Source organism: Heloderma suspectum, chromosome 10 (assembly GCF_057233095.1).
Source record: "Heloderma suspectum isolate Gila_16-S chromosome 10, 16-S_ref, whole genome shotgun sequence".
NCBI lineage: Eukaryota > Metazoa > Chordata > Lepidosauria > Squamata > Helodermatidae > Heloderma > Heloderma suspectum.
The window spans coordinates 2839511-2861936 of NC_139467.1; the positions used below are offsets into that span (position 1 = coordinate 2839511).

Below are 22426 nucleotides of genomic sequence, written 5' to 3' on the forward strand. Positions count from 1 at the left end.
CAGGTGATTAAGAAAAAGGCACTCTGCACATGGTCAGAGGTTACTGCCTTACAGACTCCGGGGCTGTGTATCTTTGCTGGCTCATTTTTCCCAGGTCTTTGGATAGATATGCTGGAAACAACAAGGAAGGTGGGGAGAAGAAGATGTACTCTTGCTTGCTTTGCTGATCAAATATTGTCACAAGCCTGCTAATGTTTCACAAAGACCTGGGAGTCCCCCCATCCACTCCCCCCCCACAGCTGCCACTGTTTGGTGCAGGCGGTTGGAGATGGAGAGAGGCTTCCCCCACAACCCTCCTATCAGCCCACTGGAGGTGGGGAAGTAAGAAGCCTCCCCTGTCCTCCGTCCCTCCCCCCGCCTCTCTCTCTCTCTCTCCCTCTCCCCTGGGCCAGCATCTCTTCCTGCCTTGCTTTCCAAAGATCTTTGCAGGTGGAGGACCCAACAGAAAGCAAGGTAAGAGCAGTGACAGATTGGGAGAACCATTTAACAGCAATGTTTAGCATGGATAGAGTGCTGAGTGCTTCACAAGCCTGGTATCTCTGTAACCCTAGCATCACCCTTGTACGGTAAGTCAGCGTGATCGCCCTATTAGAGACGAGGGCGGGGGGAGGCTGAGGCTGAGAGACAGGGGGACCTAAGGCCACCAAGTGGACTCATACGCCCAGAGGTGAGTTTTCCCCAGCTCATGCTCAGCACTACTGAACTACAGCAAGCCTCTTTCTGTACCAGCCTACCCCAAGCTGGTGCCTTCCAGATGTGTTGGACTCCAACTCCCAGCATCCCCAGCCAGCCATGTATTCCAACGCATCTGGAGGTCACCAGACTGGGGGAGGCTGTTCCACACCATCTCTTTCTCTCGCAATAAATGCACTGCTGCCGCTTCTGTCCTGCACCGAATGCAGACACTCTTGCTGCCCATCTCTGATGGAATGATCACGTTTTCCCAGCATGAGAAGCGTGATGCTTTATCACTGGGGGAATGTGACTCCTGCCACCTGCCCTGCTGGTGCATTCGTGGTGACGCAATTGCTTTTCAGAACAGCTGTTAGGGGTTGCCCTGCAAAGTGCTCCAAAATATACATCATGAGACCAAAAGAAAATGGCGTTCTACATGTGTTAGAGAAATTAACAGCTTTATAAGAATATATCATCACTGTAGTGTATCCCATTAAAGCTGCTTTTGGCAGTTATGGTGCATCTCACCAGTGAATAAGGTTTATAAATAATGAACCATTCCTTGAAATGAGGAAGAAGCAGCAAGCCTACCAGCTGTGCATTTTACATTCACAAAAGTAGCTAAAAGCATTTTTACTTGCTCCTGGCCCACACAGATCAGTAATTCTCTGGTCTAAAAGGGGCAGGGAGTGCATTTGTTGCAATCCAATGCACACTTGCTTGGGAGTAAGCTCCACTGAATTCAGTGGGACTTACTTCTCAGCGAGCATGGGAGGCGGTGGGCTCTCCCACACTGGAGGCATTCAAGACGAGGATGGAAAGTCACCTGCCAGGGATGCTCTGACCTGGATTCCTGCACTGAGCAGGGGTTGGACTCAACAGGGGTATAGGACCCTTACAACCCTACTATTCTGTGCTTCTATGATTATATGCATGGGACTGGGCTTACATGCCTACTCTAAGCTCAGCCCCTCAAGTTCAGAGGCTGAGCGTTCCCCAGGGATGCTGCTTGAGTGCAGGAGCACTCAAGTCGCCTTTGGAAAAAGACTTCTAAAAAGAGCAAAGGGGCCTCTGCCCTGCCTGCTGTGAATCATTTCCTTGTGTTTCCTTAGGGCTGAAGAATCAGGTGTGGTTAGAGGGGCCACTCAAGCTTCGCCAAAAAAGAGGAAAAACATCAGCCCCCCCCAAATAAGGGTGCCAATTTGCATAACATTTGCAAATGGTAATTTCTATGCATAAATGCAAATTTAGAAATGATAATTTAAATAGAAATACAGTATTTCCCACCATGGTGAGGAAGACGGACCAGGTAACCTCTGTATCTGTTCGTAGGGTTTTTTTTTTAATATTTAAACAAGATTTGGACTGGGCAGCCTATCACATACGAGGACACCTTCAAACAGAGGACTGTGCTTTGTAAAGTAAGGCACCTGGCCACTCTTGGTTTGGATAATCTTTTCAGGCCATGGGTGCTTTAGGACAGCCTTTAGGACAATTCCCATAACCCCCCAGTTGTAGTCTAGCACACCTGGAAAGCACCAGGTTGGGGGAGGCTGCTTTATGAAATGGGCCTCCAGGTACACTAAGCTGTGCTGCATTATTCTGCAAACCGCTGTAGAACCCTAGCCCTTGAAAAATCACCCATATATGAGTGGTAATATTCAATCTAATATCACGATTAATTCCAGCTCAGAGTAGATGACATCCAAGCAGACGTCAGCCATGGAACCTATGCAAATGTACTTGGAATTGAGACCCAGGGAATACAATGCAACTTGCTTCTGAGTAAAGACGCGTAGGATTGGGTTGTTCAACACAGTAGGTGGGGGATTCTCTTGTCCCAGCCTTAGCAATTGCCTGAGGAATGTATCGGGTTGGTGGCACTTGTTTCTGGTGCTACATATTTGGAAGAGGATGCAAAGTCTCCAAACAGCCATGTGAGCCAGACACTGGCTGACTCCTGCTTTCTTATGCAAACCGCATTGCAAAGCAGCCCGGCCCAGGCCACACAGAAAACAGGCTCGGAACCAGGGCCCTTGCACCTATTAACACCTGAACTGTCTCTGAGCCCTGCTGAAGCGCTGCATGCAACTCAGCGTCAGGCAGGCTCGTATCTGCACCAAGGGCGTAAAGGTTATCGCAACCTCTTGTGCAGGGTTGTGGGCAGAGATAGCCAGAGGTGCAGGAATTGGATCAAGGGTGAAGGTGAGATTGGGGCCTTGAAAACCTGCCCCGCTGCATGTATTTCTCCCCCACGAGAGACATGGAGCAAGAAGGGGGAGGTGGCCTTCCACTGATATCTTGTCCTGCTGTTATAATCACGATCATAAACAGCTGAATCCTATGACGCCCTTCCTCTTACTGACTCCCTTCCTCTTACCTACGTCTGGGGAGAGAAGTATTAACACATAACCCACACACACACACAAGAAGTGTTTCGAAAGGCACCATTTCAAGACACCCAACTTTGCAGTAGAAACCATGAGGCAATATACAGGGGCGCTGGTGTTCTTGCACAGCAGCTCCCGTTCGATTTAACGGAGCTTGTACAGGAGAACTTCTTGCTGCCTTGCGCCATGATGGTTCACATGTTCTTGAATGCATTTATGTATTAGGGTTATTTTGTATACAGCTTTTCATACCAAGCCTCTCAAAGTGGTCCACATACAACTGTAAAACTGAAAAAAACCTGTTCAAAATACAGTAAGAAGAGCGAAAAACAGGGCAGCAAAAACATGAAAGACCAGGGGAACCTATCTGATTAAAAAAAAGGAAAGACAGTATAAAAGCTGGGGTGAATGCAAAGCTATTCAAATCGGCACCAGGCAGGCCTTCCTGTGGGGAGCATTCTAGAACTGGGGGGCCACTGCAGAGAAGACCATTTCACAGGCCTCCAACCTACCTGACCTCAGATAGCAGGGAGAACCATCCAAGAGGCTCTGAAGAAGATCTTAGTAACCAGGGAGGCTCATGTGGCAGAAGAGGGGCCTTCATAAATGTGTGGGACTTGCTGCCACAGGATATGGTGGCGGTAAGACTGGAAACAGGCTGGGAGCCAATGCAGCTGTTTTAAGAGTAGGCCAATGAACCCCATATGCCTGGTGGTCCCAGTCAGAAACCCGTCTGTGGAGTTTGTAATAAGTGACGTTTCCAACTCACCTTCAAGAGCAGCCTCACGAAGAACACATGGCCATCATCCAAACAGGACGTTGCCAGAGCAGGAATGGCTGCAGCCAGGCTCTCTCTGCCCAGGAGGAGCCATCGCTGGCGCACCCACCATGCTTAGCCACCAAGGCCATTTTGGCCCCCAAAGACAGGGCAGGACCTAAGAGCGTCCCTGGACTGCAGATCTCCTGGTCTTTCAGGGGAGCATGGCTTCATCAAAACCAGGCCAGGCATCTCAGATGCAGATGCTGGGTACTTCCAGACCAGCCTTCCCCAAGCTGGTGCCCTCCAGGTGTGTTGGACTACAATGCTGGGAGGTTTAGTCCAGCACATCTGGGGGGCACCAGGCTGGGGAAGCCTGTTCCAGACGGAGGGCTCCTTGCACCCCTAAGCCAAAGACCTCATGCAGCTATTCCATCTTATCTTCTTTAACGGATTTTCTGCAGCAAGAAAAAAGATGGAAGGATCAGTGGGGAAACACAGGAAGGTTATGAGTGGATGAGGACAACATCTGCCCCACCCCATGAATGAAGCAGGGTGATGGTTCCAGATCCTATGCATGCTTAGGCAGAAAAAAAGCCCTGCAACTCCCAGCATTCCCCAGGCTGGCTGGGGAATACTGGGAACTGTAGGACTTTTTTCTGTCTAGACGTGCATAGGATTGCGCCCTAAAAAACTCATCTGGAAGCACCTTTTGTCTCCTGCTCTGGCACCCCAATATCACCACTTCACATTGTGTAGCAATGGAAGTGGGACCTTTTCCCATCAAATTCTCTGTTTCTCTATTTTAAAACATATTTAAGGGCTTTCAGAAGAATCTCTGCTCAGGAGAGATAGTGGGGGTGACCATCACCTGGCATCTCAGAAAATCTCAGTTGCTTGGGAAGGATTGGTTGCTGGTAATTCATTGGGGAAAGAAAGTCACTCTGCACATGCTCAGGGACAGTGCTTAGAGACATGCCAGGTTTTCAAGCCAGCCTGGTAGTGAGTCATGCAGCCTCCAGCCTCAAACGTCTTTTCTCCCCAAATTCCCAGGACCCTGTAGTTGGGTGGCTGTGGCTGGTGATGGAAATGAGCTGTGGCCCGTCCCAGTGTTGCTCTGTTATGCTGGCAATCCCTGAAGTGGAGCAGGGGCTTTCTTGCTCCCTTTTCCCAAAGTCTTTCTTCCTCCAGGTCAAGAATTATGCTGTGTGTGTGTGTTCTCCTTCTCTCCCTACAGCTTTGTGCACAAAGAAGTGAACAATGGGCAAAGTGGAAGGCGCAGTCATCATCTCCCAGGTGCCCAGTGAGCGCCTGCCCTTGCTGGGCCAAGCAGCGCCCAGCACCACTTACCTGAGCCAGGAGGAGGTGGCGCAACAGGCAAGCGCCGCCCCCTGGCCAGGACTTCGCAAGGTCTTGCTCCACCTCCTGGGGCTGATCTTTGCCTGCATGCTGGTCATGGCCGTCCTCCTCCTGCTGAGAATGCCACGGCCACGGCCGCCTCTGGCCTGGTGGCAAAAGTCTTCCTTCTACCACCTGCCACCCAGCTCCTTCCCTGACTCCAACGGCGATGGGTACGGAGACCTTGCAGGTAAGAGGGGGAGGATGGGAGCGGCCTTTGCATGTACCCATGGCATGTACCCATGGCACGTACCCATGGCATGTACCCATTGAAAGCTGTTCCTCCAACCTAGACCAGCCTTCCCCATCCTGGTGCCCTCCAGATGTGTTGGGAGTTGTAGTCCAACAAATCTGGAGGGCACCAGGTTGAAGAAGGCGGTTCAAGATGCTCTGGAGACAGAACACCCAGATGGGCATGGTTTTCCCAGAGTTACAAGTGTTTCAAGATGCTTTATTTCCCATAGTTTATACTGCATGTACACATCTCTCTTTTATCCTTCTGGAAAAACAGGTTTTGGAAAAGACAGGAAAGCCTGCCAGACCCACTTAGCCAGGGAGATAAGTGTACACACCACAAACAGAGCACTCTCTTTCAAACCGCATTCAGCTCTTGAAGGGAAAGCACGCATGCACGCAGTGCCTGTTCCCAATGCCATTTTCCCAGGCAGAGCCCTGGCATTCATTCTGGGGGGCTTCCAGACAGAAGGCTGTTAGTGCCCCCAATCCAAAGGCCTTGTGCAGCTAGTCCATCTTTTCCTCCTTAATGGATTTTTTTTTATGGCAAGAAAAAAAGGATGGGAAAACATGGGATTCAAATAGAGAATGTCATCATCTGGACCCCCTGTGAAATTCTGTGCTTGAGGCAGGGCAATGGCAGGATTAAAGCCTTGTCCAGAAGTATCCCAGGTTGCACAGCAAACCTCAGGGAGCCCTGGCAAAGATGGAGTCCCGTGGACATTTGAAAGACATTAGCAAACAGGCCGGCATTCGGCCAACAGCCCCACCCCTCAGTACCAACTCCAAGTTTCTGGGGGCCCTTGAGCAAGCCAGCCTCGATGCCCCCCTCCCTCAGTGAGTCTGCCTTCTCACAGACTGCTCTTGCACCTCCTCCTCTTTCTCATCATGCTCCCACTTGCTTGCTTGACTGGCAGAGAGAGGCAGTGGGCATGCAGGTGGCGAGAGTGAAGAGGAGCAAGTCGTGGGGGCTGTTGTCAGCAGGCCACTGCTGGTGGGTGGGCCCTTGGCAGGGGCCAGACCATGCCTACCCGTGATGCTGGCCTTGCCGTCTCCTCTTACACCAGTCGAGTCCCCGTCACCCTGCATTCAGAGACAGCAGTGTGACTCTGGCTTAGTTGCCATTCCCTCCCCCCAGGAGCTTCGGCATGGTAGTTCTCTGAGGAGGGTCCTGTGGAACTCCCTGCCTTTGGAGGTCAGGCAGGTGCCAATGTTGTGTTCCTTCCGGCACCTCCTGAAGACCTTGTTATCTTGAGAGGCCTTCCTTGCATAACCAGCCACGGTTTGTTAAATTCGACCTTATTGGAATTTGTCTTTTAAAAAAATGTTTTAACTGTTTTAACATCGTGTTTTATTCTTTTACCTTTGTTGTTCACCGCTCTGAAATCTTCTGATGCAGAGCAGTAAATAAATACCGTTAGATAGATAGATAGATAGATAGATGATAGATAGATAGAAATAGGGGAGCTCAGACAGACCTTGGTGAGCGGATGGGATGTGCTGTAAACAGGCCTGGTATGATGATGATCCCAAAGTTCTCCCCGACTTCCCTCCTGCCAGGTGTGAGGCATCAGCTAGACCAGCTCCTGGGCTTATCTATCCAGGCCCTGGTGCTGGGCCCCATCCTCGAGGGGGACACTGCCAATCTGAGCAGGCTTCTCCCTGCCCATGGCTCTCCGGAACAGCTGCGAGTGCTGGTGGACGAGGGACACAAGAGAGGTACGAGGACAGGCTTGCTCTGGCCAGACGTGGAGCCCTTTGGGAAGCGGCCATGGCTCAGGGGTGACAGACCAGCTGCTTTGGGTGCTGAACATCCCAGGATCAGTTCCCAGCATCTCCAGTTTAAAATGCTCCCAGGTAGCAGGTGGTCGGGAAGGCCGCTCTCTCTGCCTGAGCCGCTGCCAGTTAAGCGATGCTGAGCGAGATGGACCAGGGGGCGGACCCTGCAGGAGCCCTTTCCTCTCCCCAGAATCTGGCATTCAGTGGCAGAATGCCTCTGCCCATGGAGGCTCTATTTAGCCATTGTGGCTAATAGCCACCCATAGAGCTCTCCTCCTTCTCTGTCTCCTCCATGAATATTATCTCTTTTAAAAGTCATCTAAACCAGTGGGCATCCATCATCAGCACATCTTTTGGCCATAAATTCCATGGATTAATTGTTTGTTGCGTGGAAGAGGCATCCTTGTCCCTGTCTGTTCCGGATCTCCCACCACTCCTTCTTCAAATGAGCCCTAGTTCTGGTCTTATGAGAGAGGGAGAGAAACGTCTCCTGCTCCACATTCTCCACACCAGGCATTGTTTTATATCAGGGGTGTTGAACCTCTTTCAGCCTGAGGGCCAAATTCCATTTCAGAGAGGCTCTCTGGAGCCACATTGCAGTGGTGGTGGGTGGGGCCAAAGGCAAAAGGGGTGGAACCAAAATGCCAGCCTATTTTAGCGTAAAGTTCTCACTGCCAGTAACAAAGCCTTCGGTGGGGCATGCCAGCATTTCAGAATCGGGGGGAGGAACTGTGCAGAAGCCGGGAGGCCACTGGTCAGTAGTCAGGGAAAAGGGGACGTGAATATCATACCCTTCTCCTGCCTTTTCCCAATCCAATCTGCCACCGCTCCACCTGACCATCCAGGGATCCGAATCCTGCTTGAACTCCCAACCTGGGAAGAGAAGCTGGACCGTGTTCCTGAGGACAACCAAACAGGCCCGCACCTCAAGGTGGTATATTTTGCTGTTGCTGCTGCTGCTATTCAGCCCATCCCCTACTCCTTCCTTCCTCTGTTTGGTGGGGGTGGTGTGGGAAACGGGAATTTCTGGCAGTGTGTTGAAGTTTGTTTGCTGCATTTCGCAAAGGAGAGTGACCGAGGCTTCCATTTGCTTGGAATTCACAGCCTTTGGCCCAGAAACCTTCCCCCAATCCCAGATTTGCAGAGGTTTGCTGTGCGGGTGGGGCAAGGTGGGTTCATTGTCCACATGCTCAGAGGCACTCTGTACTTGATCCAGAGATGAGACCTGGCTCAAAAGAGGTCCTGCTCAAAGACATGATATGGGGGACTGGACATATTCTGTGGCTAGCATGTTGTTGTTCAGTCGTTCAGTCCTGTCTGACTCTTCGTGACCCCATGGACCATAGCACGCCAGGCCTTCCTGTCCTGCGCTGTCTCCCGGAGTGTGCTCAAGTTCATATTCATTGCATCGGTGATGCTATCTAGCCATCTCATCCTCTGCCGTCCCCTTCTCCTTTTGCCTTCAGTCTTTCCCAGCATCAGGGTCTTTTCCAGAGAGTTTTCTCTTCGCATTAGGTGGCCAAAATATTTGAGCTTCAGCTTCAGTATCTGTCCTTCCAATGAGCACTCAGGGTTGATTTCCTTTAGGATGGACTGATCTGACCTCCTTGCAGTCCAGGGGACTCGTAAGAGTCTTCTCCAGCACCACAGTTCGAAAGCATCAATTCTTCGGCGCTCAGCCTTCCTTATAGTCCAGCTCTCACAGCCATACATTACTACTGGGAAAACCATAGCTTTGATTAGACGGACCTTTGTCGGCAAGGTGATGTCTCTGCTTCTTACTATGCTGTCTAGGTTGGCCATAGCTTTCCTCCCAAGGAGCAAGCGTCTTTTAATTTCATGGCTACAGTAACCGTCTGCGGTGATCTTGGAGCCCAAGAAAGTAAAATCTGTCACTGCTTCCATTTCTTCCCCTTCTATATGCCAGGAAGTGATAGGGCCAGATGCCATGATCTTCGTTTTTTTAATGTTGAGTTTCAAACCAGCTTTTGCACTCTCCTCTTTCACCCTCAACAAGAGGCTCTTTAGATCCTCTTCGCTTTCTGCCATTAGGGTGGTATCGTCTGCGTATCTGAGGTTGTTGATAATTCTCCCGGCAATCTTAATTCCGACCTGTGATTCATCCAACCCGGCGTTTCTCATGATGTACTCTGCATATCAGTTAAATAAGCAGGGTGACAATATGCAGCCTTGTCGTACTCCTTTCCCAGTTTTGAACCACTCGGTTGTTCCATGTCTGGTTCTTACTGTTGCTTCTTGACCCTCGCACAGGTTCCTCAGGAGACAGGTAAGGTGGTCTGGTACTCCCATCACTTTAAGAATTTGTCACAGTTTGTTGTGATCCACACAATCAAAGGCTTTAGCGTAGTCAATGAAGCAGAAATAGACATTTTTCTGGAATTCTCTTGCTTTCTCCATGATGCAGCGAATGTTGGCGATTTGATCTCTAGTTCCTCTGCCTCTTCGAAACCCAGCTTGTACTTCCGGTAGTTCTCGGTTCGCATACTGCTGAAGCCTAGCTTGTAGGATTTTGAGCATCACCTTGCTGGCATGTGAAATGAACGCAATTGTGCGGTAGTTTGAACACTCTTTGGCGTTTCCCTTCTTTGGAATTGGAATGTAAACTGACCTTTTCCAGTCTTGCGGCCATTGTTGAGTGTTCCAAATTTGTTGGCATATTGAATGCAGCACTTTAACAGCATCATCTTTTAGGATTTTAAATAGCTCAGCTGGAATACTGTCATCTCCGCTAGCTTTGTTGTTACTAATGCTTCCTAAGGCCCACTTGACTTCACTCTCTAGGATGTCCGGCTCAAGTTCAGTGACCGCACTCTCATGGCTATCAGGGACATTAAGCTCTTTCCTGTATAGTTCTTCTGTGTATTCTTTCCACCTCTTCTTAATCTCATCTGCTTCTGTTAGGTCCCTGCCTTCTTTGTCCTTTATCATGCCTGTCTTTGCACAAAACGTTCCCTTGAGATCTCCAATTTTCTTGAAGAGATCTCTAGTCTTTCCCATTCTGTTGTTTTCCTCGATTTCTTTGCATTGTTCATTGAAGAAGGCCTTCTTGTCTCTCCTTGCTATTCTCTGGAACTCTGCATTCAGTTGGATATATCTTCCCCTTTCTCCTTTGCTTTTCGCTTCCTTTCTTTCCTCAGCTACTTGTAAAGCCTCATCAGACAGACACTTGGCTTTCTTGCATTTCTTTTTCTTTGGGTGCATGGCCAGATGCAAAAGAGGACTAGGGCTCCTGTGTCTTTAACAGTCATGGTAAAAAGAGTCATTCCGCAACACACTCACCCAAGGTGCAGCTGCCCGTTTGTCTTTTGCATCTGGCCACCCTGCGGCTGAGCCCCGGATGGTTCTGGTGTGTTCTGTTTCATGCAGAGCAAGCCTATGTGCATGTTTACTCAGAAGTAAGCGCCACTGTGTTCAGTGAGGCTTATTCCCAGGTAAGTGTGCCTCGGACTACTGCAACCAAATTAAGCCCCCCCTTTCCCACCCTGTACTGCAGGGGGCAATGCGGTTCTGGCAGGCGCGAGGCATCCGCGGATTCTTGGTGGCCAAGGACCCTGCCTGGCGCCTGGATGCGGTAAGAGTGCCACCACTGGGGGAGGCGGGGGGGGGTGTGCCTGTGTGTTCCAAAATGAAATTGGCAGTTGCAGTGGCAACGTCAGGGCAGGGGCATAGGGAGAGTCACTGTAGCCAGGCTTATTGGGAGCTCTGCTTTACAGAGTAACAGACCCCCCTGTGCCCCCCAAGCAGTTTACAATCTAAATGTCAACATAGAGGCATCCAATTCCACACTCAATATTTAGGAATACTTAACCAGAATCTCTAAACACCCTTTAACCCTCATCCTGCCTTACAGTTGGAGTATGAACTTTTTAAATGACCCCATTAAATGCATATTTAAAGGTAAAGTGAAGATTCTAGGGCAGATATTGTTGACTGGCCATGTAGAACCAGGCCTGTTTCCAGACGGACGGCTCCTAGCACGGAGAGATCATTCATTGCTCTTCTGTTGTAAGCTAGAAGCTGAGCTGCAATTGACTTTCCATGCTACTGAGGAAGATAGTGCACTTTTCCTGAATGTTCATCTCGCTGAATTCGACCCACACTAGTGGGCTTGACAGAGATGTTGTTGGCGGGGGAGATCCACTGTACCTGAGCAGCCATTTGGGGGCACGGACTGGGTGACCCTTAAAAAAAAAAAAGCCCTTATTTATTTAGCACTATGCACTTATTCTTTCAAGCACGATTGCCCATTGCAACCCAGAAAATGTCAAAAAGATAAAGTGCTGAATGTTTGTTTTGGATCAGAAGTGTAGACTGGAAGTGTTTAATTAGGAAGAGAGAAAAACCCATGTTGCTAAAAGGGCAGTAACTGGATTTTTTTTCTTTATTAAAAAAAAATATTATACTGTTGTAGTGCTATAATGCTCTTTCATTTGAGCAGTATTTCACTTCATATTTTAATATTTGAAGTAAAGTACAGCTGGAAAAGTATTTTGATGCTAATTAAAAGACTGATTTGAAAAAATTAACAGGGTTATAAAACGGTGGCTATTGCAAAGGTTATACGGAGCGGTGGGGAACTTCTTTCAGCTGGAAGGCCATTGCTGATTTCAGAGAAACTCTTGGGGGCCACATTCCAGTGGTGGACAGGCCGAAGGCAAAGGGTGTGTGGCCAAAATACCCCCCAAAATCTGCATATTTTAGCTTCAAGCTTTTACTGCCAGTCACTCAGCCTTAGGAGCGGCTTTTCAACATCTTAGGATGGATGGGGAGAAACTCCGCACAAGCCAGGAAACCAGCCAAGAATTGGTGGTTGGTGGGAAAGGGGGCGTGGGCAGGGAAAGAGCACAGCCCTCTGGGGAACTCCGGAGGGCCAGACTGAAATCCCAGGCAGGCTGGATTTGGCCCCTGAGCCCCACCCCCGTTAGCGAATTCGTGCCAAGCTGCGATAGGCTCACCTGCCTGATGCGTCACTGCCCACGTCAGAGGCAGGTCTCTTAAAAAAGATGGAAGGGTAGTGCTGGGGGTGCTCATGCTTGTGGAAACTGCACTGCCCTCCTCAAAAGAAGTCAGACTTCCTTGTGGTAAGAAAAACGCCAGACAAAATCCTGGGAAAATACTGGAGGATTACAGATGGATGGCAACGTTGTGTGGAACCTCAGCAAAATGAAAGAGCACGAGGCATGGTGACGTCACACTAACATAAAGACCCAGGTGGAAGTGTATGAGTTATTCCAGATTAATTAACTTAGGTTGGTTGGGGCATGCTGGGAGTTGGACTTTTTTTCTGTCTAAACGTGCATAGGATTGCGCCCTTAATTAATTAAATTAAGGATATGAGGGTGTCAACCTGTGTATGTGGAATATGATTACAGGTCCTGAATGCCTGGAGTGAGCTGGACAGTCAGACACAGACAGACCGGGGTGAGGAGAGGTAAGTGTGGGCTCAGCTTCGGGGGCTCCGGGGGGCTCCAGGTTCCCCATTTCCGAGCCCCTCCATCGCTCAAGGGCTGCGAGGGCCCCTAGTGGTCTTATTGGGAAATGCAGGCCATTCCAGGGCATTGAGACTGGAAAATTTGTAACAGTAAAGGGTCGAAGGTGACCTTTCAGGTGCCTGCGAATCTCTTCCAGGGCCTTGATTGTCTGGGACAAGAGCGAAAGCTGCAACATTTCTCGCTGGGTGCCCAGCAGTGTCATCCTCGCCTGCCATCTGCTGGGAGTGGAAAGGAACCTGACCACCCAGGCGCTGCTGCGACGAGTGGAGGGGGCACTGTGGAATCCAAGGGCACCGTGGCCAAGCTGGACGGTGAGGCAGGGCATTGCTTGCATCCTGTGAATTGTTTCGGTAGCCTTGGACTCTTCGCTTGTTGTGGTGGAAGCTACACAGCAGCATCCCATTCCTGGGTTCTCTAAGGGCCTGGCTGTTGTACTGTGGGACCACCCTGAACTTTTGAGGTGGGTGGGAGAGAAGGAGCCCTTGCTGTGAACTCAACAAAGGGTCTTGTGGCACCTTAAATACATTGTTGTTGTTGTTGTTCAGTCGTTAAGTCGTGTCCAACTCTTCGTGACCCCATGGACCATAGCATGCCAGGCCTTCCTGTCCTCCCCTCTCTCCCGGAGTGTGCTCAGGTTCATATTCATTGCATTGGTGATGCTATCTAGCCATCTCATCCTCTGCCGTCCCCTTCTCATTTTGCCTTCAATCTTTCCCAGCATCAGGGTCTTTTCCAGAGAGTTTTCTCTTTGCATTAGGTGGCCAAAATATTTGAGCTTCAGTATCTGTCCTTCCAATGAGCAGTCAGGGTTGATTTCCTTTAAGATGGACTGATTTGACCTCCTTGCAGTCCAGGGGACTCATAAGAGTCTTCTCCAGCACTAGAGTTTGAAAGCATCAGTGCTTTGGCGCTCAGCCTTCCTTATAGTCCAGCTTTCACAGCCATACGTTACTACTGGGAAAACCATAGCTTTGATTAGACGGACCTTTGTCGGCAAGGTGATGTCTCTGCTTCTTACTATGCTGTCTAGGTTGGCCATAGCTTTCCTCCCAAGGAGCAAGCGTCTTTTAAAGTCATGGCTACAGTCACCGTCTGCGGTGATCTTGGAGCCCAAGAAAATAAAATCTGTCACTGCTTCCATTTCTTCCCCTTCTATATGCCAGGAAGTGATGGGGCCAGATGCCCTGATCTTATTTTTTTTAATGTTGAGTTTCAAACCAGCTTTTGCACTCTCCACTTTCACCCTCAACAAGAGGCTCTTTAGATCCTCTTCGCTTTCTGCCATTAGGGTGGTGTCTTCTGTGTATCTGAGGTTGTTGATAATTCTTCCGGCAATCTTAATTCTGACCTGTGATTCATCCAGCCTGGCGTTTCTCATGATGTACTCTGCATATAAGTTAAATAAGCAGGGTAACAATATGCAGCCTTGTCGTACTCCTTTCCCAATTTTGAACCAATCGATTGTTCTATGTCTGGTTCTTACTTTTGCTTCTTGACCTTCATACAGGTTTCTCAGGAGACAGGTAAGGTGGTCTGGTACTCCCATCTCTTTAAGAATTTGCCAGAGTTTGTTGTGATCCACACAATCAAAGGCTTTATCGTAGTCAATGAGGCAGAAATAGACGTTTTTCTGGAATTTTGCTTTCTCCATGATCCAGCAAATGGTGACGATTTGATCTCTAGTTCCTCTGCCTCTTCAAAACCCAGCTTGTACTTCCGGTAGTTCTCGGTTCACATACTGCTGAAGCCTAGCTTGTAGGATTTTGAGCATCACCTTGCTGGCATGTGAAATTAGTGCAATTGTACGGTAGTTTGAACACTCTTTGGCACTGCCCTTCTTTGGAATTGGAATGTAAACTGACCTTTTCCAGTCTTGTGGCCACTGTGGAGTGTTCCAAATTTGTTGGCATATTGAGTGCAGCACTTTAACAGCATCATCTTTTAGGATTTTAAATAGCTCAGCTGGAATACTGTCATCTCCACTAGCTTTGTTGTTAGTAATGCTTCCTAAGGCCTGCTTGACTTCACTCTCCTGCTTCTGTTAGGTCCCTGCCTTCCTTGTCCTTTATCATGCCTGTCTTTGCACAAAACATTCCCTTGATATCTCCGATTTTCTTGAAAAGATCTCTAGTCTTTCCTATTCTGTTGTTTTTCTTGATTTCTTTGCATTGTTCATTTAAGAAGGCCTTCTTGTCTCTCCTTGCTATTCTCTGGAACTCTGCATTCAGTTGGATATATCTTCCCCTTTCTCCCTTGCTTTTTGCTTCCCTTCTTTCCTCAGCTACTTGTAAAGCCTCCTCAGACAGCTACTTTGCTTTCTTACATTTCTTTTTCTTTGGGATGGATTTCGTTGCTGCCTCCTGAACAATGTTACGGACCTCCGTCCGTAGTTCCTCAGGCACTCTATCAGGTCTATTCCCTTAACTCTATTCCTCACCTCCACTGTATATTCATAAGGGATATGATTGAGGTCATACCTGAATGGTTTAGTGGTTTTCCCTACGTTCTTCAATTTCAGCCGAAATTTTGCAACAAGAAGCTCATGATCCGAGCCACGGTCAGCTCCAGGTCTTGTTTTTACTGACTGTATAGCGCTTCTCCATCTTTTGCTGCAAAGACTTTATGAGTTTGTTATTATGGCAAAGCGTCCACCTCATCAGATGCACGCGATTTTATCCTAAGTTGCAGGTATGTATTTCCCCAATGGGGAGCCCTCCAGATGTGTTGGACTGCAACTCCCATCAGTCCCAGCCAGCATGGCCAATAGCTGGGAATGATGGGAGTTGCAGTCTAACATATTTGGAGGACTCCACATTGGGGATGGCTGATATGCATGAATGGAATGCACAAACAGAATGTGAATGGTCCCTGTTAATAACATCATCAACACTGTCTTTACTTTCTGCATATCATTTCCCTCTGACCTCACTGTTTGCAGTTCTCCCCAAGAACAACACCAGACGTGTGTGTGTGCAAGATATATATACACACACACACACACACACAAACTTAGGATAACACTTCATGCATCTGATGTAGTGGACTCTAGTCTGCAGCAGCTTATTATGCCCATATTACATTTGTTAGTCTTTAAGGAGCCAAAATTTTTGTAAGCCGCCTTGTGTCCCAGTACTGGGGAAAAGGCGGGGTATAAATAAATTAATAATAATAATAATAATAATAATAATAATAATAATAGACCCGTTGTTGTTTTAGCTGCAAAAGCCTAATGCAGCTGCCCCTCTGGAAGTGGATTCAGATGAACTGGAGGCCACTGGGAGTAGAAGGCGGTCTGCCCTGTTCCCTGCTATTGATAGCTGGGTTGTTGCAGGGCCCATATCAATTTTCATGACTGCGGCCACAGTGCAAATATCAGGATGCACTTCCATACTGAGAAACAATCACATTTTGCAGAATGCAGATCATCTCCACTGTTTCATCAATAGTTTATGGACACAGGAAGATGAAATGTATTGATCTGGTGTCCACATCCCTTCTGTTCACGCTTTTCTAGGTGCCCAGGGGGCTCCCGTTGATCGCTGATTTGGGGGAGATGCTTGGGGTCCTTCTGCTCACCCTTCCAGGAGTTCCATTGTTGCAAGGTGGAGAGGGGTCCCCAGTTCCTTTGGACAATAAGCTGATGGTGAGACAAAAAGTGATTCCTTTGGCATCTTTCCCTCTCAGCCCCCCTCCCCGAGGCCAGTCCTGTCTCATCCTTTGCTCTTTTATAGGTTTTAGTCTCAAGCAGCATATTTTGAGTGGTCTAAAGGCAAAGGAAGGGAAGAATTGCAGGGCGAAAGTGAAGCTCTTCACTTATAACCCTTATTGGGAAAGGGCAGAAGAAGTGTCTTCTTTTAGCTTAGGGGTGTTGAACCTCTTTCAGCTTGGGGGCGAATTCAATTTTGAAGTACTCTGGGGCATTCCAGTCAAGGGATGGGGCAAAAGGCAGAAGGAGTGGGGTCAAAAATACCATCATATTTTAGCAAAAAATAAAAAACAATTAAAAACAATTAAAAATACCATATTTTAGCATTAAAAAACTACTACTCCAAAGCCAGGAAACCACCAAACAGCTCATTGCAGCTTGATTTTGGTGGGCAGGTTTGGACATGGGTACTGGGGGGAATTAGATTTGAAGTCTGAACTCTGCCATTTGGGCATCTGATTTTGAGTTTTATAAACACTTAAGGTTTCTTTTATTGAATTCTTTTATGATTTAATACATTTCTTTGTTGGTTTGTTTTTCAAGCCCACCTTGAATGTAACCATGTTACAATGTAGGAAATGTATTTTTAATTTAGCCAGAGTTTTGATGCACTACTTGATCTTAGCCAGGGCAATGAGCATGAGCCCCACACAATGGAGAGTAGGTCCACAGTCCATGCCATCCACCCATGCAAGCCCCATTGAAATGGAGGAGGCTTTCACCAGGACCTCCTGTGCACCACGTCTGTTGGGCTCAGGAGACGAGAGGTGCAATCCAGTGCAAGTCTACTCAGAAGCAAGTCCCACTGAGTTTACTGCAACATGCTCCTATGTAAGTGTGTATACAATTCCATCTTTTGCTAGTCTAGACCTTAAAAGCCTCAGTGCTGCTTTAGCAATCCACCCTAAACAGACTGCTGCAGCATTTGCATTTTAAGGTCTGAAAGAAAGAGTCTGGAATAGAGAAAACAGTGGACTGTTAATGGGATGGCAATAATGTTGTCTGGATGATCCATAAAAAGTTGAATGAAGGATGGTAATTCCAGACTAAATTGTTAGTGTGGAAGCAACCTTCCCTGGTGGAGAAGAGCAATTTCATTTCCTGCTGGGGGTCTCCCTCTCTCTTGCAGAAAGGAAGCTCCAACGGGCACCCTCTAGTGAATCTGTACCGCTCTCTTCTGGCCCTGCGTGCAAACTCATTTGCCTTACGCGGCGTCAACTTTGCCTCCCTGCCTCTGGCTGACCACCCTGGGGACATCTTTGCTTTTCTCCGCCCGGGCTCCTGCTCTGATGTTCTGGTGGTCCTGAACCTGGGATCACGACCCTGCCAGCTCCACCTGAACCAGCTCGGCTTCCCAGGCCATGCCACAGTGCTGCTCAGCACCCACCCAGAGCCCCAGAAAGAAATCAGTCTGGAGGTCTTAAGGCTGGTGCCAGACCAGGCTGTCCTTCTCCAAGTGCCCAGAGGACACGGACCATGATTGGCTGCCACAGAATCCGGCTTTGTGGGAGGCATTCAGCCAGCAGCTAATGGGATGAGAAAGGAACTCTCATTGGCTTCTCAGCTGTCCCTGTTACTGGAAGAGACATTCCTGTCCCACTGGTTATTGTAGACAGTCATTTTTCCAAATGCCAATACAGTTTTACAGTTGCTTGGCCTGACTAATTTAAGGGCTTACAACAGATCTGAAAAGGATTGCAACAGATCCTTGCCAGGGCAAGGGAGTGGAGATCCCATTGGGGGTTTTGGAACCAATAAGAATAAGCAGAATGAATTCAGTGGTGTAATGGTAAATTTTGAAGTGTGGGCGGTCATCATGACTGTCCCCATAGGCACATCCCCCGAAGGAGAGTCCAGAAATGCAGGCAGTGGTGTTGATCTATGTGTGTGTACACAGATACACCTCCACTCCCCAAAGAGCAGCTGTGCATAGCATAATATTGAATTTATTTGGACCAGCTGGCAGTCACAGAACGGTGTACTCTCAGCACCAGGGTGAAACATTTTATCTCATAGTCAGCAGTTCCAGCAGTTTTCATCTCCATCAAGAGCAGGTCTTTGGTCAACCTAAATGGGACTTAATTGCCCAAGACCAAGCCAGCCCCAAATGCTTTGATTACAACAGGGAGAGCTCACTAGGATATACTACTGGTGGGAAAATCCATTGCTGCTCTACTCTCTGTGAGGATTAGACCATGCAAGTCCTGGCTCCGCTATACCACTGGGAATGATGGGATTCCAGGCCTTAAATTTCACACACCCGGTGATGGAGTGGGGAAAGAGGCTGGTTTTCCTCCGGGCCAGGAGGAGCAGAGCCAGCACTATCACAGCCAAGTGATTAACACTCTCCAGGTGCCAACTCCCTGGGTTGATCGTGCCTTCCCTCCCACAATACAAACAGGGGGAGAGAGGCCAGGTGGAGTCCCTCTGGGCCGGGCTTAATTTTTTGTTGTCTTACTATTTCTGCCTGTGTTCTGCACCTACAGTCTCACAGCTTGCATTTCTGGAGGGCCAGCTGGAGAAAGCTTGCATCTGATCATATACAGAGTAACCACAGCCAGCTTCCATTCCTAGGAGTAGGAGACAGATCAGAAAATGGTTCTTCTAGGGTGGCTGGAGCCTTGGCTATGGGGTGGTATGGAAATATAATATATAAAATAATAATTAACATGGGGCCCAATCTAGCATGAAGTGCTCCTACAGAAGTGAACAGGAGCTGTGCAGGAACATAGCATTTCTTCTCCAGGCGACACATCATTCGCTTAACTTGCAGCATTGTTGCAGAACCACTTGCAGCATTGTTGCAGAACTGCTACAGCATAACCTCCCAGATGAGGAGGCCATGGCCACGAGCTTAGACAGCTTTAGAAGATGGGGATCTAAGAAGAGCCCTGACACTGGACCAAAGGGGGTCCAACTAGTCTCGCTTTCTGATCCCACATTGGCTAAAGAGATGTCCCAATGGGAAGGGCACAAGCAGGACAGGAAGAAAACAGCCTTTCCTCTTTTATTTGTCTACAGCATCTGGTACATGTATACTGCCCCTGTACATGGAGGCTCCATTCCACTATAAAAGCTTACAGCCACTGGAAGCTCTTTCCTCTACATGTTTGATGGTCTCTCTTACATCAGTTGCTGCAAGGCAAACGGCAGGGGAGGGCTAGTAAGAACCTGAGAAGAGTCCTGCTGGATCAGACCAAAGACCTATCTAGTCCAACATTCTGATCCCACAGGGGCCAAACAGATGCCCCAATGGGAAGTGCACACATAGGGCACGAGCGCAAGGCCCCCCTCCTGCTTGTCTTCCCCAGCAACTGGTATTAAGGAGGTACTGTCTCTGCATACTGGTATTTTAAAAGCAGCACAGGAACACAATCTTGCTTGTGGGCAAGGCATGCACTTTCTGAGTGGCTTGTTTCCGTCCAAAATTGCTGGGGGTGGGGGTGCCGTTGCACTGGCAATTTTGGCTGCAGCAGGGGGAAAGTGTGGCCCCTGATGGATTCTGGGGAGCAGTGTGGCCCCCAGGTGCTGGCCACCACTGCTATACAGCTTGTATCCAGAAATGACCAAATTCCACTGGTTCTCTCCATCCCACCAGGTTTCCGTTATGCCTGTTATCATTCAATTTTCCTTTAAAACCAACCAGTGCAACTCTCCCATCTTGGGTGGAGAGCTTCTAGGATCAGCATAGAAACACCTATACACAGCACCCCTCCCCGGACACCTCTAGCATGTCCATTTTCTCCTATGGCCCTTTGGCCTCTTTACGTGGCTATCACACATGCTTTACCATAAGCTTATCACTTATTTCCATCCTGTTCTCATTTGGGCAATCAGAAACATTTTCACCTTCATCGCCTAGGGGTGGTTCAAGTTGAGCCAGATGCTTCCCAGCTGCTGTCAGCTTTCTCCCAAGCAGGGTTCTTTGAAAGCTGCCCTGCCGCCTTCTTTAGGGTAAGCGCCAGCAGTCTGGTTCCATTTTGATTCAAGTGGAGCCCGTCCCTCTTGTACAGGCCCGCCTTGTCCCCAAATTTCCCCAGTGCCTAACAAATCTAACGCCCTCTTCCCTATACTCCTGTCTTGTTCACGGACTGAGACACCTCAGCTTTGCCCTGCACATGGCGCAGGAAGTATTTCGGAGAAAGCTACTGTGGAGGTCCTGGCTTTCAACCTCCAGCCTAGCAATTTGGCTTCCAGGACCTCAGCACTGCATTTCCTGTCATTGGTGCTGACTTGCACCATGACTCCAGCCTGGCTGTATCTCCAGGCCGTAGCTCCCAGGCTATGGAGACGAATCTGCAAACATGGCACCAAGCAAGCAAGCCCCCAGGCAGCCAACATGACAAACCAAGCTCTCTCTGTCTCTAAGAGTCAAATTGCCACCCACACCTGTTGGAGACGTATCCACAGCACAAGCGGATATCTGTTCATCCCAAGGAAGCCCCCCCCCCCCCCGATCATTTCCCTTTTCCTCTGCCCAACGCCCTCCTTCCCATTCTCAGTGACAGCAGCGGACCTGTCACACTGGGAGCGAGATGCTGCTAGCAGATCTCCAAAGGTCTCCTCCACCAACCTCTCTCAGCTTCTTCAGGTCAGCAACGTAGCCTCAAGGGCATGCACGTGTTGCCCGAGAACTGGGAGCTGGTTGCACCGAGTACACAGCTGCAGTGCCTGTCCCTCAGGGAGATCGCCAGACACTTGGCACTCTGGGTGGGCAAGGCAGAGCGCGGCCCTCTGGTACCACTTGACAAGTCGCTGTTGGGAGCGGAAGGCCGGCCTGGATGAGCCTTTGCTCTGACTCAGCTAGGTCAATTCTTACTCATTTCCTTTACTTTTCTTTTTTGGCCAGACTGGCTGCCACAGCAGTTCAGAAAATTAATATCAGTCGGATTTTAAAGCCTACAGTAAAGCTACTAGTTAAAGCCATGCCACTTAGAGGTACTGTAACACAGTGGCTATGAATGTGTGGCCCCATGAACTTACTAGGTAGCCTTCAGCAAGTCGCTTTCTCCATTAACATCAGCCCCTGCCTGTCTTCAATAGGGGGGATAATAATAACATCCTACCTTACTGTTGTAAGGATTACAACATAATCTATGTGGAGCACTTTGAACATGCTAATATGCTGTATCCATTACTATTATTATGTCAGTCAATTTTATTGCATATAACCCTAGGTTCTTATAGTTTTACCAGAAAAAAGGCAGGCACACACATACAAGATTGATCAAGCTGAACAAATCAATTCATCATGTGCATAGTTTACAGCAACAGTTTTAGAACCTTTGCTCTAATCTTTTAAGTAGCCACAGCGACTAATGTCACTTGATTTGTTACATAAAGATCCATGTCTACAAGCAGTTTACACATTCACTCCGAAGTTCTTATTCTTTCCATTTCTGTATCACCCAATAGCCAAAGCTCTCTGGGCAGTCCACAATAATTAAAACCATAAAATATAACAAGATAAAATGCAATATGAAGATGTAAAATAGAGTATAAAATAAAATCCAAAATCAAACCTAGCAGGAATGCAAATTTTTAAAATACAGCAACATTTCTGTACAGTTTCATCAGACATTACCTATTATTATTATTATTATTATTAACAATTCAGTTAAAAACTACTTCATTCTCCCCTTCCCACCTGGTTGGCAGGGGGAAAATTCTGCCTTGCTTGAATTGCTCCTGCTCAGTAGCGTAGTGGCAAAGTCAGAAGCGCAGGGTCCCTCCGTGACAGTCACAGCCACTCCCCTTTCTAAGATTGTACAACCTTGTAAGATATACAGCCTTCAACTGGGACCCAAAAACAGTGCAGCTGAGAGTAAGGTAGGGGCATTTCAACTGGACGTATGAGAAAAAACGCAGGGGTGTTAAAAACTCACTCAAATACAAACATTTTAGGTTTTCAAAATAAGATACTGCATGGAAGCGTCACCCTCTCAACTCATCCCTCATGGACAGATCCCTTCTC

The 22426-nt window shown here is 48.4% G+C and overlaps 1 protein-coding gene across 1 annotated transcript; it reads left to right on the forward strand.

The window, feature by feature from the left end:
• The first annotated feature begins 425 nt into the window (after window positions 1–425).
• LOC146337447 (amino acid transporter heavy chain SLC3A2-like) lies at window positions 426–19556 on the forward strand. Its single transcript, XM_084814628.1, has 9 exons — window positions 426–453; window positions 5060–5410; window positions 7015–7173; window positions 8079–8164; window positions 10748–10825; window positions 12627–12685; window positions 12883–13057; window positions 16261–16389; window positions 17582–19556. Exons 2-9 carry the CDS (start codon window positions 5083–5085, stop codon window positions 17930–17932), a joined length of 1365 nt encoding a protein of 454 aa, XP_084670754.1. The 5' UTR covers window positions 426–453; window positions 5060–5082; the 3' UTR covers window positions 17933–19556.
• The last annotated feature ends 2870 nt before the right edge of the window (window positions 19557–22426 follow it).